The sequence below is a fragment of the Stylophora pistillata genome, chromosome 5, assembly GCF_964205215.1.
Source record: "Stylophora pistillata chromosome 5, jaStyPist1.2, whole genome shotgun sequence".
NCBI classification, from domain to species: domain Eukaryota; kingdom Metazoa; phylum Cnidaria; class Anthozoa; order Scleractinia; family Pocilloporidae; genus Stylophora; species Stylophora pistillata.
In genome coordinates this window covers 15255265-15269355 of record NC_142523.1, presented here as the reverse complement: position 1 = coordinate 15269355, position 14091 = coordinate 15255265, and the positions used below count along the sequence as shown (strand labels likewise).

General features: G+C 38.9%; 5 protein-coding genes across 5 annotated transcripts; 3 read left to right on the top strand and 2 right to left on the bottom strand.

The window, feature by feature from the left end:
- The first annotated feature begins 20 nt into the window (after positions 1-20).
- On the top strand, positions 21-1605 carry LOC148730504 (uncharacterized). Its single transcript, XM_088759461.1, has one exon. The coding sequence runs from the start codon at positions 456-458 to the stop codon at positions 1275-1277; it is 822 nt and encodes a 273-aa protein (XP_088615587.1). The 5' UTR covers positions 21-455; the 3' UTR covers positions 1278-1605.
- A 2868-nt stretch (positions 1606-4473) lies between these two features.
- Positions 4474-5776, bottom strand: LOC148730503 (uncharacterized). Its single transcript, XM_088759476.1, has one exon. It carries the CDS (start codon positions 5409-5411, stop codon positions 4644-4646), a length of 768 nt encoding a protein of 255 aa, XP_088615602.1. The 5' UTR covers positions 5412-5776; the 3' UTR covers positions 4474-4643.
- An 866-nt stretch (positions 5777-6642) lies between these two features.
- LOC148730502 (uncharacterized) lies at positions 6643-8003 on the top strand. Its single transcript, XM_088759465.1, has one exon. The coding sequence runs from the start codon at positions 6983-6985 to the stop codon at positions 7802-7804; it is 822 nt and encodes a 273-aa protein (XP_088615591.1). The 5' UTR covers positions 6643-6982; the 3' UTR covers positions 7805-8003.
- A 1883-nt stretch (positions 8004-9886) lies between these two features.
- Positions 9887-10906, bottom strand: LOC148730501 (uncharacterized). Its single transcript, XM_088759479.1, has one exon. It carries the CDS (start codon positions 10817-10819, stop codon positions 10052-10054), a length of 768 nt encoding a protein of 255 aa, XP_088615605.1. The 5' UTR covers positions 10820-10906; the 3' UTR covers positions 9887-10051.
- A 1366-nt stretch (positions 10907-12272) lies between these two features.
- On the top strand, positions 12273-13822 carry LOC148730500 (uncharacterized). Its single transcript, XM_088759463.1, has one exon. The coding sequence runs from the start codon at positions 12391-12393 to the stop codon at positions 13210-13212; it is 822 nt and encodes a 273-aa protein (XP_088615589.1). The 5' UTR covers positions 12273-12390; the 3' UTR covers positions 13213-13822.
- The last annotated feature ends 269 nt before the right edge of the window (positions 13823-14091 follow it).

Sequence of the window (14091 nt, the reverse complement as noted above, 5' to 3'; positions counted from 1 at the left end):
TGTTATGCAACACTTTTCTCAGAAACTCCATGTGTCACTTGGCAAGATTTCTCAGAAATTGCTCAGTTAACAACTCCAGATTTTGAGCGAATTAATGTTTCTGGCAAAAATCTCGTCAGTTCAAAATCTGTACACTGTTTTGTTTTTTTAATTGAGAGCAAAAAAGGAAATCAGAGAACCGCAGATTGATGAAGCAGCATAAAAATGTTAAGTCTCCAGGAACGACCAAATTACGTATGCAAAGTGTCTGTGCATGTGAGCTTCTGGAATATTCGGGTAATTCCCTTTTGCATCGTTTGATCAAGATCGATGTGGCGTCACGTCCTTCGCTGCTAAGTTTTGCTATACAAATATATGGTATTAGTTACTCTTGCAGTAGTAAGCAGTAGTAAGCATAATTTGCCTACACAGTAAGATCGTCCAGTTTTAGACAGCTTTCACTGATACACATAATTATGGCTTCGTTTTTTACATGGCTCGGACGATTGGCTTTCCTCAGTCTAATAATTACACAGTGCATATTTCTGTCTGCTTATCTCGCCAAGTATGAAGGCAGCTCCAAGTGGTTTATCACTGCCACCTCCTTTGGGCCAGCAGTTTTGTTTTGGATTCTTCGTTTAATTCTCAAAGAGCTGTACCTTGGGTGCCTCTTTCGAATTTGGAGTCTATATATTGTGGCCTTGGTTGTAAACATTGCAATAGTATTTGGAATCGTCGGAGATAGAATTGACAAGACCGAGTTTTTAGGTCCAAATGTATTGAAGGTGATTCTGTGCATAACACCACTTCTGCTACTACTGTTGTTAAACACAGGTGATCTCTATGATTCAGACGGAAATGAAAAGAAAGAAAAAGAAAGAGAGCTTGTTTCCAAGTTGTGTTTTCCCATGGCCGTCGATCTGTTCGATGGAATCGAGATGATCATCATCGTGTTGGAAGAAAGAGAGCACGACATTGGAATACCGAAAGCATTCGATGCAGCAATGATCTTGTTGGCTTGCCTCAGCATGTTTCTGTCTCCCTGGCAAATGGCAGTAAACGAACTCACCGAAGAGGGACCGAAGATTCGTCTTCGTACCGCATTTTACCGCAATATTGCCCAAATATTTTGCGTAAATCTACCATTCTTGGTTATTCGTGCTGTGGTGTTCTTTACCTTTGATAAAGACGAGTCCATCTTCATCGTCAAGAACGGCATAGCAATAGTACTTTCCATTTTGGAAATTCGTAATCTACGCCGTTTACGTAGGGTTGGACAAGCAGATCAAGTAGTTTAGAACAGGTAAATTTTTCTAACTCCTCGATTCATATGAAGATCTCATAAAGCATTTCTATTTTTCTACTACGTTTTGCAAGCAACAAATTCCCATTTTAACTTCTCCAGTAACCTAATGCGAGAAGACTCGATTTTTGCTTCCGAAATATTTATAATTTTAAGGGTCTGCAAACTGTAAATAAAGCTTACAATTTATTTTATATCATGTATCTCCAATTTCATCTTATATAGACTAGATTATTGTATTTTATCCAGTTGAATGTGATGAGAAATAACTATGAGTCGTGTAATTTGCACTGAAATAGCAGTTAATTTTTGTATCAAGTGTATGTAGACTTATTGACTTTGCGTTAATTCTTTTCTCCTCTTGAATAATGGTAATATGTTCTACACGTTAGCTCGGTTAGCCCGGTTAGCTCAACCGCCTCCCGGTTAGCTCAATGGATAGAGCGCTGGACTGTTGTGCGGGAGGTCGAGGGTTCGAGCCCCGACCGGACCAACACTCAGGGTCTTAAAATAATTGAGAAGAATTTGCTACCTTTCTGTAATATCAAGAAATGGTTAGATATTCTAGTCTTCTCGGATAGGGACGAATAAATGGAGGTCCCGTCTCCTGCAGGGTTAGGGGTAGGAGACGTTAATTTCCCACACACGAGATTACTGTGTGATGGATGTCCTCCCCTGGGGTGGGATGGGTGGGAGGGTGGACTAGCACGAATGGTTCCTATGTTCCTTTCTAGTCCTTCCCCACTGCAAATAATGCAGTGAAAACGGACAAAATTAAAATTAAATATAACGTCACGGCTGATGATCAGTCATGAATACCTCAGTGAAGTAAACATATTAAGCAGAGAGGTACTTTGTCTGCGCATGCGCGAGTGGAATTGGTTTGTTTTATCACCTTGTTGTGATAGAGACCTGTCTGTATCTAGTTAGCATGATAACAAAGTGATTTACATTTGAAAGGCAGCAAGGTTTGTATCATAACAAGGTCATCTCTAGCCTCACAACCATTGAAGGGCTTGGCAACCAAGCACACAACTGTAAAATGGACTATTGTCGCGTTCGGCGCCAGGTTGGTGCCCATTGCCACTTAATATGCAGTATCAGTCTCCTTTTGACTTTAGTTTCATTTCTCTAAAACCTAATCGGTGTAAATTATCCATTTCATAAAGAGGTCAACGAAACTCTCTTCATTATTTAATTTGACTTCATTCAGACTTGTTTCCAGGGATACAAGCCTTGGGAAATAATTTGGTTTTTGTCCTCACTGATGCTATCGGCTGTACAGGTTCTCATCAAATTGTCAGATAACTCCTCTAATTTAACAAGTGGAAATTAAGGTTGCAAAGAGTGTATCTGATGTTTTTGGGTTGTAAGCAGGTTCGATGAAGTCAATATATTAATTTTTATTGGAAAGATAATTGATTAAAATTGAACAGTAAATATTTTTGAACAGTAAATATTTTTAAAGCTAAACTTAAGACTCACCTTTTTCGTAGTGCATTTTTATAGCTTTTTTAGCCATTCTAAGTTTACTTTTAATTGTTTCTTAAAATTATTGTAAGTCTATTTTAATGGTAATTTTTAATCTTGTAATGCGCATTTGAACATTTTATGGAATTTGCGCACTATAAATTTTAATATTATTATTATTATTATTATTCATTTAACTATTATTATTACAACTGGAAACTCAAAATGTTGTTTGAGTTTATTCACGTTTAGGCAGCAGGCTGGGTTAGGGTTAGGTTGGGGTTTAGGGTTAGGGTTTTTAAGGTTAGGGTCAGAAAATCCAACAGTTCCTCTTAATCATACGAGGACTCGTCAGGATGGTAAACAACACATGCGCAGTAGACAGAATTAGGAGTCGAAACTCTCAGCCATAAACATTCAAAATCACTGGAAAGAGGACCATCGAGTCGTTCGATATTCCAATCTCCCCTGCAAATGACAGCGAGCCACCTCCACCACGATCTAATCTGTCTTTACGAATCATACAAAATCCATTGGAGCAAAAAATGTGAGTTGGATGTATAGGCTTCAGCCAAGTTTCAGTTAAAAAACACAGGTCGCAGTTATTTGTCAACAATTCAGCAACAAGGGCAGGAAAGGCGTCCACTTTAACAACAGATCTTGTGTTCATTACCATGCAACAAGGAATGATTCTTGGCTGTGAGGGCAAAGTTGAAATACGTCGAAGTGTTCGGGATCTTGTGTGATTAAAATCAAAATTAACAATCTACGCATGAGTTGGCCGGGAATTAATAATAACAGGAATGATTTTCGATTGCTTCGCTCTCTTCAGGCGAACCAGTCTACCAGCCCTCTTTCTACGGGCACTAAGCAAACCAAGATTCCCTAGTAAAGATATCAGAGTAGGCGTTAGGGTTTGTGATTGCAGCGCTATTTCTGAGAGAGTGGAGTTTTGTTTATTTCGTTCGACAATCAACCTTGGGTTATTTTTCTAGTTTTTAAAAGGGTTACAGAATAAACTGCAGCACCAGAAATGGTTTATTTCACCGAACACCGTCGATTTGAAATTACAAACATCGAACACCGTGGGGTTTGAGATCTCACCGCGATATCGCATTTAAATGAGGGTCAACACCGTAACACCGCAAATCCCAATGTCCCCCTCCTTACACCATTAACTTACTGTTTTAAAATCGAATTATAACATAACCAAAGTAAAGCGCGCGCTCTGATTGGTCAATTTAGCGTCCCCCATTTGCCCATGGGTGTACGCTTCTGACGTGAGCAAATGCAAAGACTATTTTTCCGCGCGCGCTTGTTTTTTCTGGTCACGTAAGATTTGTTAAATAAAAGGAAACTCTTTAGCTACAATGTATCAATGTTATGTTATAAAACAAATGGTAAACACCACACCGTACACTATTGAGTTATGGATGCACTTGGGAGGTTTGCTAAGCACTCAAGAAGCTAGAGTCGCTCTCGGCTATCGCCTCGAGCGACTCTTACGCTTCTTTCGTGCTTAGCAACCTCCCGCGTGCATCCATAACTCAATAGTGTACGCTGTGGTGTTTACCATTTGTTAATTGGAATTTGGAATGTTAGTTTTTGTGGAGGGAGGAAAACCGGAGGACCTGCATGGAGAAAAACTTTCGGAGCAAGGACGAGAACCAACAGCAAACTCAACCCACATGCGACGCCAGCTCCGGAAATAGACCGCACGATCAGACAATCTAATAATAATTTTAATCTAACAATCTACACATCATACAAACAAGGAAAATAAAGCATCGAAAAAAAGCTAAAACATGTCGGTTGTGCGAATTTGATTAAGAACTTACTATATATGATTGAAATCTTCAAAGAACAGTGTGGCTTCTGCAGTAGTTTTTGCTTATTGATGCTTCCGCAAATAAATAATCTCTAAAATGCCATGAATGATCAAGATGCCATTTTTGGCGATAAAAATTGACGCATCTCTCTTGTACTTAAAGAACAGAGTCAAACGAAGGCCTAGAAACACACAATTGCCAAGCAAAATCTGAAGGGTGATACGTATGGTGGCTATAAATTTGTAATGAGACTGGTCCAAAAATCTGTTCTCCTCCAATTGAAAATGCGAAAGCACGAAACTTATGCAGACGAAGGTAACGGTAGCTGTCTCAAAGCTCTTGGAAAGGCCATGAGAAAGTTCATTTTCCTCCAGAATAACTTCCAGCATTTCAATTCCGTCGAAGAGATCTAATGTTATTTGGAAGGCCAGCTTTGATAAGAGCTCTCGTTCTTCACCATCCGCTTCAAATGTGTTAAGTAACAGCAAGAACACGAGTGGAGTTAGGCAAAGGGTCATCTTCAACACATCCGGGCCAAGGAACAGATCCTTTTCGATTTTGTCTTCGATTCGCCCAAATATTACTCCGATAATGGGTACCAAAGCAAGCCATACGTACAGACCCCAAACAGAAAATGCCCAGGTGATGGGCTTGTTATTGGACACGATGATAGACCAGATAATCAAGGATGGTATGTAGAGAAGAAGTAAAGCATACCAGCTATTTTGATTTTCGTAACATGCTGGATACGAAGCGAAGGAAATGTCTTGAAGGATCATCATGAGGAAGAAGGCAGCACGTGCGACCAACGCCAACAACGAACAAGTCATTTTTAAATTTCTGTTTTTTTTCTGTAAGCTCAAGAAGGCTGCTTACACTAAGAAACTCAGGAATGTGAACTTCGAATTTATAATCATTCTAACGAAGCGTAATTTGAGCCAACTTCCTGCGTTTCTCAGAAGAAAAAATTACCATAGACAAAGTTCTTAGAAAGCCTGCTGACCTTACGTAACTCCACTTTTAGTAAATTCTTCTGTTTCTATCAACAAACACGAGTGCAAAAAATTACGACGATAGGCTTTAGCTAACGACGTCTTTTTATCTATCATGTATATTTGCTCCGACTATATAGAACTAATACCTATAGTACCATACAGTTCTTGATCAAAGTAGTGAAATTAGTTTCCCTGCCAATACAGACGTTATTGCTTCCACTGTCTCATCTGACAAAACTTTTTATGATGCCACTGCTCAACCAACATTATTTGTGAGGAAGTAAGGCAGGGATTGTTGGAAAGGTAAACAACCAACATTAGGAAATATATACAGAGCAGCTTCGGTTATAAATCTATAAACCGGTGTCACCATAACATATGTGTTTGTGAGAAGATTTCTGCTTACGAGGTTTTATTAATTTTACCGCTCTGAACATTTATTGTACTTTCTGTGTTTGGAAGTGTAAAGAGTTAGTATATGTCAAACTTTTTAATCTTGTTCTAACAGTTAATAAAAACAACTATGCATAAAAAGCTTCAGTTTTGTTAGACTGTAATGGTCTGTCGATCAAAACAGTTTACAATCCTAACCGTTAGACCAAATTGATTATTTTAGGCTAGCCGAACGTCATTTGGTAGACCAAGAAACTCCCCAAAATTTCCACTATTTAAGAGAGGTCGTTGAAAATGATTTTCATACAGTCGCACGCTTTGTTACCTTTCACCTAGATCCTTCTATCAGATTCCATTTCTTCCGGGGAATCCCCTAAAACTGACTGAACATTTCTCAGAAAGATAAGCTTGGTGCAGTTTCGATAGATTTCTCGGAAATGTTAGAGTGGGAGTAAATATTAGAAATGAAGTTCAAAAGATTAAAAGAAAGAATTGCAAATTCATTTTATACAAATACGCTAAGCTTCATCGTCATGACGCAATTAGTGAAAAATGAGTAGTGATCGGGGAACTCCGAACCATTGTTATGCAACACTTTTCTCAGAAACTCCGTGTCATCGGGCTAGATTTCTCGGAAATTGCTGATTTGACAGCTCCAGATTTTCAGCGAATTAATTTTTCTAACAAAAATCTCGTCAGTTCAAAATCTTAAGCCTTTTTTCTTACTTCTAATCGAGAGTAAAAAAGGGAACAGAGAACTGTAGATTAATGAAGCTGCATAACAATATTAAGTCTCCAGCAGCGACCAAATTACGTGTGCAAAATGTCTGTACATGTGAGCTACTGGAATATTCGGGTAATTCCCTTTTGCATCATTTAATCAAGATCGCTGTGGCATCACCTCATTCGCTGCCAAGTTTTGCTACACAAATATACAGTATCAATTATTATAGCAGTAATAAGCATAATTTGCCTAGATCGTCCAGTTTTAGACAGCTTTCCCACACGTAATTATGGCTTCGTTTTTAACATGGCTTGGACGATTGGCTTTCTTCGGTCTGATAATTACACAGTGCATGTTTCTGTCTGCTTTTCTCGCCAAGTATGAAGGCAGTTCCAAGTGGTATTCCACCGCCACCTCCTTTGGGCCAGCAGTTTTGTTTTGGATTCTTCGTTTATTTCTCAAAGAGCTGTACCTTGGCTACCTCTTTCGAATTTGGGTTCTGTACATTGTGGCTTTTGTTATAAACATCGCAATGGTATTTGGATTTGTCGGAGATAGAATCGACAAGACCGAGTTTTTAGGTCCAAATGTATTGAAGGGGATTCTGTGCATAACACCACCTCTGCTACTACTGTTGTTAAACACAGGTGATCACTATGATTCAGACGGAAATGAAAAGAAAGAAAAAGAAAGAGAGCTTGTTTCCAAGTTGTGTTTTCCCATGGCCGTCGATCTGTTCGATGGAATCGAGATGATCGACATCGTGTTGGAAGAAAGAGAGCACGACATTGGAATACCGAAAGCATTCGGTGCAGCAATGATCTTGTTGGCTTGCCTCAGCATGTTTCTGTCTCCCTGGCAAATGGCAGTAAACGAACTCACCGAAGAGGGACCGAAGATTCGTCTTCGTACCGCATTTTACCGCAATATTGCCCAAATATTTTGCGTAAATCTACCATTCTTGGTTATTCGTGCTGTGGTGTTCTTTACCTTTGGTAAAGACGAGTCCATCTTCATCGTCAAGAACGGCATAGCAATAGTACTTTCCATTTTGGAAATTCGTAATCTACGCCGTTTACGTAGGGTTGGACAAGCAGATCAAGTAGTTTAGAACAGGTAAATTTTTCTAACTCCTCGATTCATATGAAGATCTCATAAAGCATTTCTATTTTTCTACTACGTTTTGCAAGCAACAAATTCCCATTTTAACTTCTCCAGTAACCTAATGCGAGAAGACTCGATTTTTGCTTCCGATGTATTTATAATTTTAAGGGTCGGCAAACTGTAAATAAAGCTTACAATTTATTTTATATCATGTATCTCCAATTTCATCTTATATAGACTAGATTATTGTATTTTATCCAGTTGAATGTGATGAGAAATAACTATGAGTCGTGTAATTTGCGCTGAAATAGCAGTTAATTTTTGTATCAAGTGTATGTAGACTTATTGACTTTGCGTTAATTCTTTTCTCCTCTTGAATAATGGTAAAATGTTCTACACGTCACGGCTGATGATCAGTCATGAATACCTCAGTGAAGTAAACATATTAAGCAGAGAGGTACTTTGTCTGCGCATGCGCGAGTGGAATTGGTTTGTTTTATCACCTTGTTGTGATAGAGACCTGTCTGTATCTAGTTAGCATGATAACAAAGTGATTTACATTTGAAAGGCAGCAAGGTTTGTATCATAACAAGGTCATCTCTAGCCTCACAACCATTGAAGGGCTTGGCAACCAAGCAGACAACTGTAAAATGGACTATTTTCGCGTTCGGCGCCAGGTTGGTGCCCATTACCACTTAATATGCAGTATCAGTCTCCTTTTGACTTTAGTTTCATTTCTCTAAAACCTAATCGGTGTAAATTATCCATTTTCATAAAGAGGTCAACGAAACTCTCTTCATTATTTAATTTGACTTCATTCAGACTTGTTTCCAGGGATACAAGCCTTGGGAAATAATTTGGTTTTTGTCCTCACTGATGCTATCGGCTTTACAGGTTCTCATCAAATTGTCAGATAACTCCTCTAATTTACCAAGTGGAAATTAAGGTTGCAAAGAGTGTATCTGATGTTTTTGGGTTGTAAGAAGGTTCGATGAAGTCAATATATTAATTTTTATTGGAAAGATAATTGATTCATTTAACTATTATTATTATAACTGGAAACTCAAAATGTTGTTTGAGTTTATTCACGTTTAGGCAGCAGGCTGGGTTAGGGTTAGGTTAGGGTTTAGGGTTAGGGTTTTTAAGGTTAGGGTCAGAAAATCCAACAGTTCCTCTTGATCATACGAGGACTCGTCAGGATGGTAAGCAACACATGCGCAGTAGACAGAATTAGGAGTCGAAACTCTCAGCCATAAACATTCAAAATCACTGGAAAGAGGACCATCGAGTCGTTCGATTTTCCAATCTCCCCTGCAAATGACAGCGAGCCACCTCCACCACGATCTAATCTGTCTTTACGAATCATACAAAATCCATTGGAGCAAAAAATGTGAGTTGGATGTATAGGCTTCAGCCAAGTTTCAGTTAAAAAACACAGGTCGCAGTTATTTGTCAACAATTCAGCAACAAGGGCAGGAAAGGCGTCCACTTTAACAACAGATCTTGTGTTCATTACCATGCAACAAGGAATGATTCTTGGCTGTGAGGGCAAAGTTGAAATATTGCTTCGCTCTCTTCAGGCGAACCAGTCTACCAGCCCTCTTTCTACGGGCACTAAGCAAACCAAGATTCCCTAGCAAAGATATCAGAGTAGGCGTTAGGGTTTGTGATTGCAGCGCTATTTCTGAGAGAGTGGAGTTTTGTTTATTTCGTTCGACAATCAACCTTGGGTTATTTTTCTAGTTTTTAAAAGGGTTACAGAATAAACTGCAGCACCAGAAATGGTTTATTTCACCGAACACCGTCGATTTGAAATTACAAACATCGAACACCGTGGGGTTTGAGATCTCACCGCGATATCGCATTTAAATGAGGGTCAACACCGTAACACCGCAAATCCCAATGTCCCCCTCCTTACACCATTAACTTACTGTTTTAAAATCGAATTGGAATTTGGAATGTTAGTTTTTGTGGAGGGAGGAAAACCGGAGGACCTGCATGGAGAAAAACTTTCGGAGCAAGGACGAGAACCAACAGCAAACTCAACCCACATGCGACGCCAGCTCCGGAAATAGACCGCACGATCAGACAATCTAATAATAATTTTAATCTAACAATCTACACATCATACAAACAAGGAAAATAAAGCATCGAAAAGGAGCTAAAACATGTCGGTTGTGCGAATTTGATTAAGAACTTACTATATATGATTGAAATCTTCAAAGAACAGTGTGGCTTCTGCAGTAGTTTTTGCTTATTGATGCTTCCGCAAATAAATAATCTCTAAAATGCCATGAATGATCAAGATGCCATTTTTGGCGATAAAAATTGACGCATCTCTCTTGTACTTAAAGAACAGAGTCAAACGAAGGCCTAGAAACACACAATTGCCAAGCAAAATCTGAAGGGTGATACGTATGGTGGCTATAAATTTGTAATGAGACTGGTCCAAAAATCTGTTCTCCTCCAATTGAAAATGCGAAAGCACGAAACTTATGCAGACGAAGGTAACGGTAGCTGTCTCAAAGCTCTTGGAAAGGCCATGAGAAAGTTCATTTTCCTCCAGAATAACTTCCAACATTTCAATTCCGTCGAAGAGATCTAATGTTATTTGGAAGGCCAGCTTTGATAAGAGCTCTCGTTCTTCACCATCCGCTTCAAATGTGTTAAGTAACAGCAAGAACACGAGTGGAGTTAGGCAAAGGGTCATCTTCAACACATCCGGGCCAAGGAACAGATCCTTTTCGATTTTGTCTTCGATTCGCCCAAATATTACTCCGATAATGGGTACCAAAGCAAGCCATACGTACAGACCCCAAACAGAAAATGCCCAGGTGATGGGCTTGTTATTGGACACGATGATAGACCAGATAATCAAGGATGGTATGTAGAGAAGAAGTAAAGCATACCAGCTATTTTGATTTTCGTAACATGCTGGATACGAAGCGAAGGAAATGTCTTGAAGGATCATCATGAGGAAGAAGGCAACACGTGCGACCAACGCCAACAACGAACAAGTCATTTTCAAATTTCTGTTTTTTTCTGTAAGCTCAAGAAGGCTGCTTACACTAAGAAACTCAGGAATGTGAACTTCGAATTTATAATCATTCTAACGAAGCGTAATTTGAGCCAACTTCCTGCGTTTCTCAGAAGAAAAAATTACCATAGACAAAGTTCTTAGAAAGCCTGCTGACCTTACGTAACTCCACTTTTAGTAAATTCTTCTGTTTCTATCAGCAAACACGAGTGCAAAAAATTACGACGATAGGCTTTAGCTAACGACGTCTTTTTATCTATCATGTATATTTGCTCAGACTATATAGAACTAATACCTATAGTACCATACAGTTCTTGATCAAAGTAGTGAAATTAGTTTCCCTGCCAATACAGACGTTATTGCTTCCACTGTCTCATCTGACAAAACTTTTTATGATGCCACTGCTCAACCAACATTATTTGTGAGGAAGTAAGGCAGGGATTGTTGGAAAGGTAAACAACCAACATTAGGAAATATATACAGAGCAGCTTCGGTTATAAATCTGTAAACCGGTGTCACCATAACATATGTGTTTGTGAGAAGATTTCTGCTTACGAGGTTTTATTAATTTTACCGCTCTGAACATTTATTGTACTTTCTGTGTTTGGAAGTGTAAAGAGTTAGTATATGTCAAACTTTTTAATCTTGTTCTAACAGTTAATAAAAACAACTATGCATAAAAAGCTTCAGTTTTGTTAGACTGTAATGGTCTGTCGATCAAAACAGTTTACAATCCTAACCGTTAGACCAAATTGATTATTTTAGGCTAGCCGAACGTCATTTGGTAGACCAAGAAACTCCCCAAAATTTCCACTATTTAAGAGAGGTCGTTGAAAATGATTTTCATACAGTCGCACGCTTTGTTACCTTTCACCTAGATCCTTCTATCAGATTCCATTTCTTCCGGGGAATCCCCTAAAACTGACTGAACATTTCTCAGAAAGATAAGCTTGGTGCAATTTCGATAGATTTCTCGGAAATGTTAGAGTGGGAGTAAATATTAGAAATGAAGTTCAAAAGATTAAAAGAAAGAATTGCAAATTCATTTTATACAAATACTCTAAGCTTCATCGTCATGACGCAATTAGTGAAAAATGAGTAGTGATCGGGGAACCCCGAACCATTGTTATGCAACACTTTTCTCAGAAACTCCGTGTCATCGGGCTAGATTTCTCGGAAATTGCTGATTTGACAGCTCCAGATTTTCAGCGAATTAATTTTTCTAACAAAAATCTCGTCAGTTCAAAATCTTAAGCCTTTTTTCTTACTTCTAATCGAGAGTAAAAAAGGAAACAGAGAACTGTAGATTAATGAAACTGCATAACAATATTAAGTCTCCAGCAGCGACCAAATTACGTGTGCAAAATGTCTGTACATGTGAGCTACTGGAATATTCGGGTAATTCCCTTTTGCATCATTTAAGCAAGATCGCTGTGGCATCACCTCATTCGCTGCCAAGTTTTGCTAAACAAATATACAGTATCAATTATTTATAGCAGTAGTAAGCATAATTTGCCTAGATCGTTCAGTTTTAGACAGCTTTCCCACACGTAATTATGGCTTCGTTTTTAACGTGGCTTGGACGATTGGCTTTCTTCGGTCTGATAATTACACAGTGCATGTTTCTGTCTGCTTATCTCGCCAAGTATGAAGGGAGTTCCAAGTGGTATTTCACTGCCACCTCCTTTGGGCCAGCAGTTTTGTTTTGGATTCTACGTTTATTTCTCAAAGAGCTGTACCTTGGCTACCTCTTTCGAATTTGGGTTCTGTACATTGTGGCTTTTGTTATAAACATCGCAATGGTATTTGGATTTGTCGGAGATAGAATCGACAAGACCGAATTTTTAGGTCCAAATGTGTTGAAGGGGATTCTGTGCATAACACCACCTCTGCTACTACTGTTGTTAAACACAGGTGATCTCTATGATTCAGACGGAAATGAAAAGAAAGAAAAAGAAAGAGAGCTTGTTTCCAAGTTGTGTTTTCCCATGGCCGTCGATCTGTTCGATGGAATCGAGATGATCGACATCGTGTTGGAAGAAAGAGAGCACGACATTGGAATACCGAAAGCATTCGGTGCAGCAATGATCGCGTTGGCTTGCCTCAGCATGTTTCTGTCTCCCTGGCAAATGGCAGAAAACGAACTCACCGAAGAGGGACCGAAGATTCGTCTTCGTCCCGCATTTTACCGCAATATCGCTCAAATAATTTGCGTAAATCTACCATTCTTAGTTATTCGTGCAGTGGTGTTCTTTATGTTTGGCAAAGACGAGTCCATCTTCATCGCCAAGAACACCATAGCGATAGTACTTTCCATTTTAGAAATTCGTAATATACGCCGTTTACATAGTGTTGAACAAGAAAATCCAGTAGTTTAGAATAGGTACATTTTTCTCGCTCCTCTATTCGTTTAGATCTCATTATGCATTCTTAATTTTGTAGTACGTTTTGCAAGGAACGAATTCCCACTTTAATTATGTAACTATAGGATTTTAAGTCATCGAGTTTTTATGCTAGCGCTAAAAATCATGATATAAAAATTCAGCGTTGAAACGGTGAGATCTTGCTAAGCTAAACAAAACGTAAACACTATCAGTTCCTATTTAATCAGCCGTAAATAGTTGTTATTATATCATAACTGTAATTAATGTCAAACTGTAACCGTCACCTGTCATGTCCTTTTGTGTAGTTGTTATCCACGAGAACTTTTCGAAAGTAATTAATCTTGTAAAAGGCGAATCCCTGCCTAACCAATCAATATTGTAGTAGATTACGTGATCCTTTAGATAATTCATGGCATTACCTAATCCTTTGTACAGTAGGCTTAAATACAGCTGTTTTGAAAAGCTTTCTTTGGTCGAGCCAGTTCTAGCCAGGAGAAACTACGCTAGGAGTCGAGCCAGTTTTGGTCAAGTTAGTTTAGGTCAGGCCAGATTAGGGCCACGTCAGTTCAGTAGCGGTTGCAGAATAAATTTACTTTGGAGCCAACGTTGTTGTTAGTCATTGTACTAAGGATAGTCATCAGCCGTAAAAGATTCCGGCCTTAATTCCCGCAGCCAGCGAGCACCCCCAGGCAAGCCTTTTCCCAGAGGAAGTTTATAGAGTTGTTCCCGTCTGTCCGTCTATTTGTGAAGGCAAAATCCTGTTTTCACAGTCAGTCTCCAGTAACCTAAACTCGATTTTTGCTTTCGATATAGTTAGTTGTAGTTTTTTAGGTTCTGCAAACTGTACATAAAGCTTGCAGTTTATTTTATATC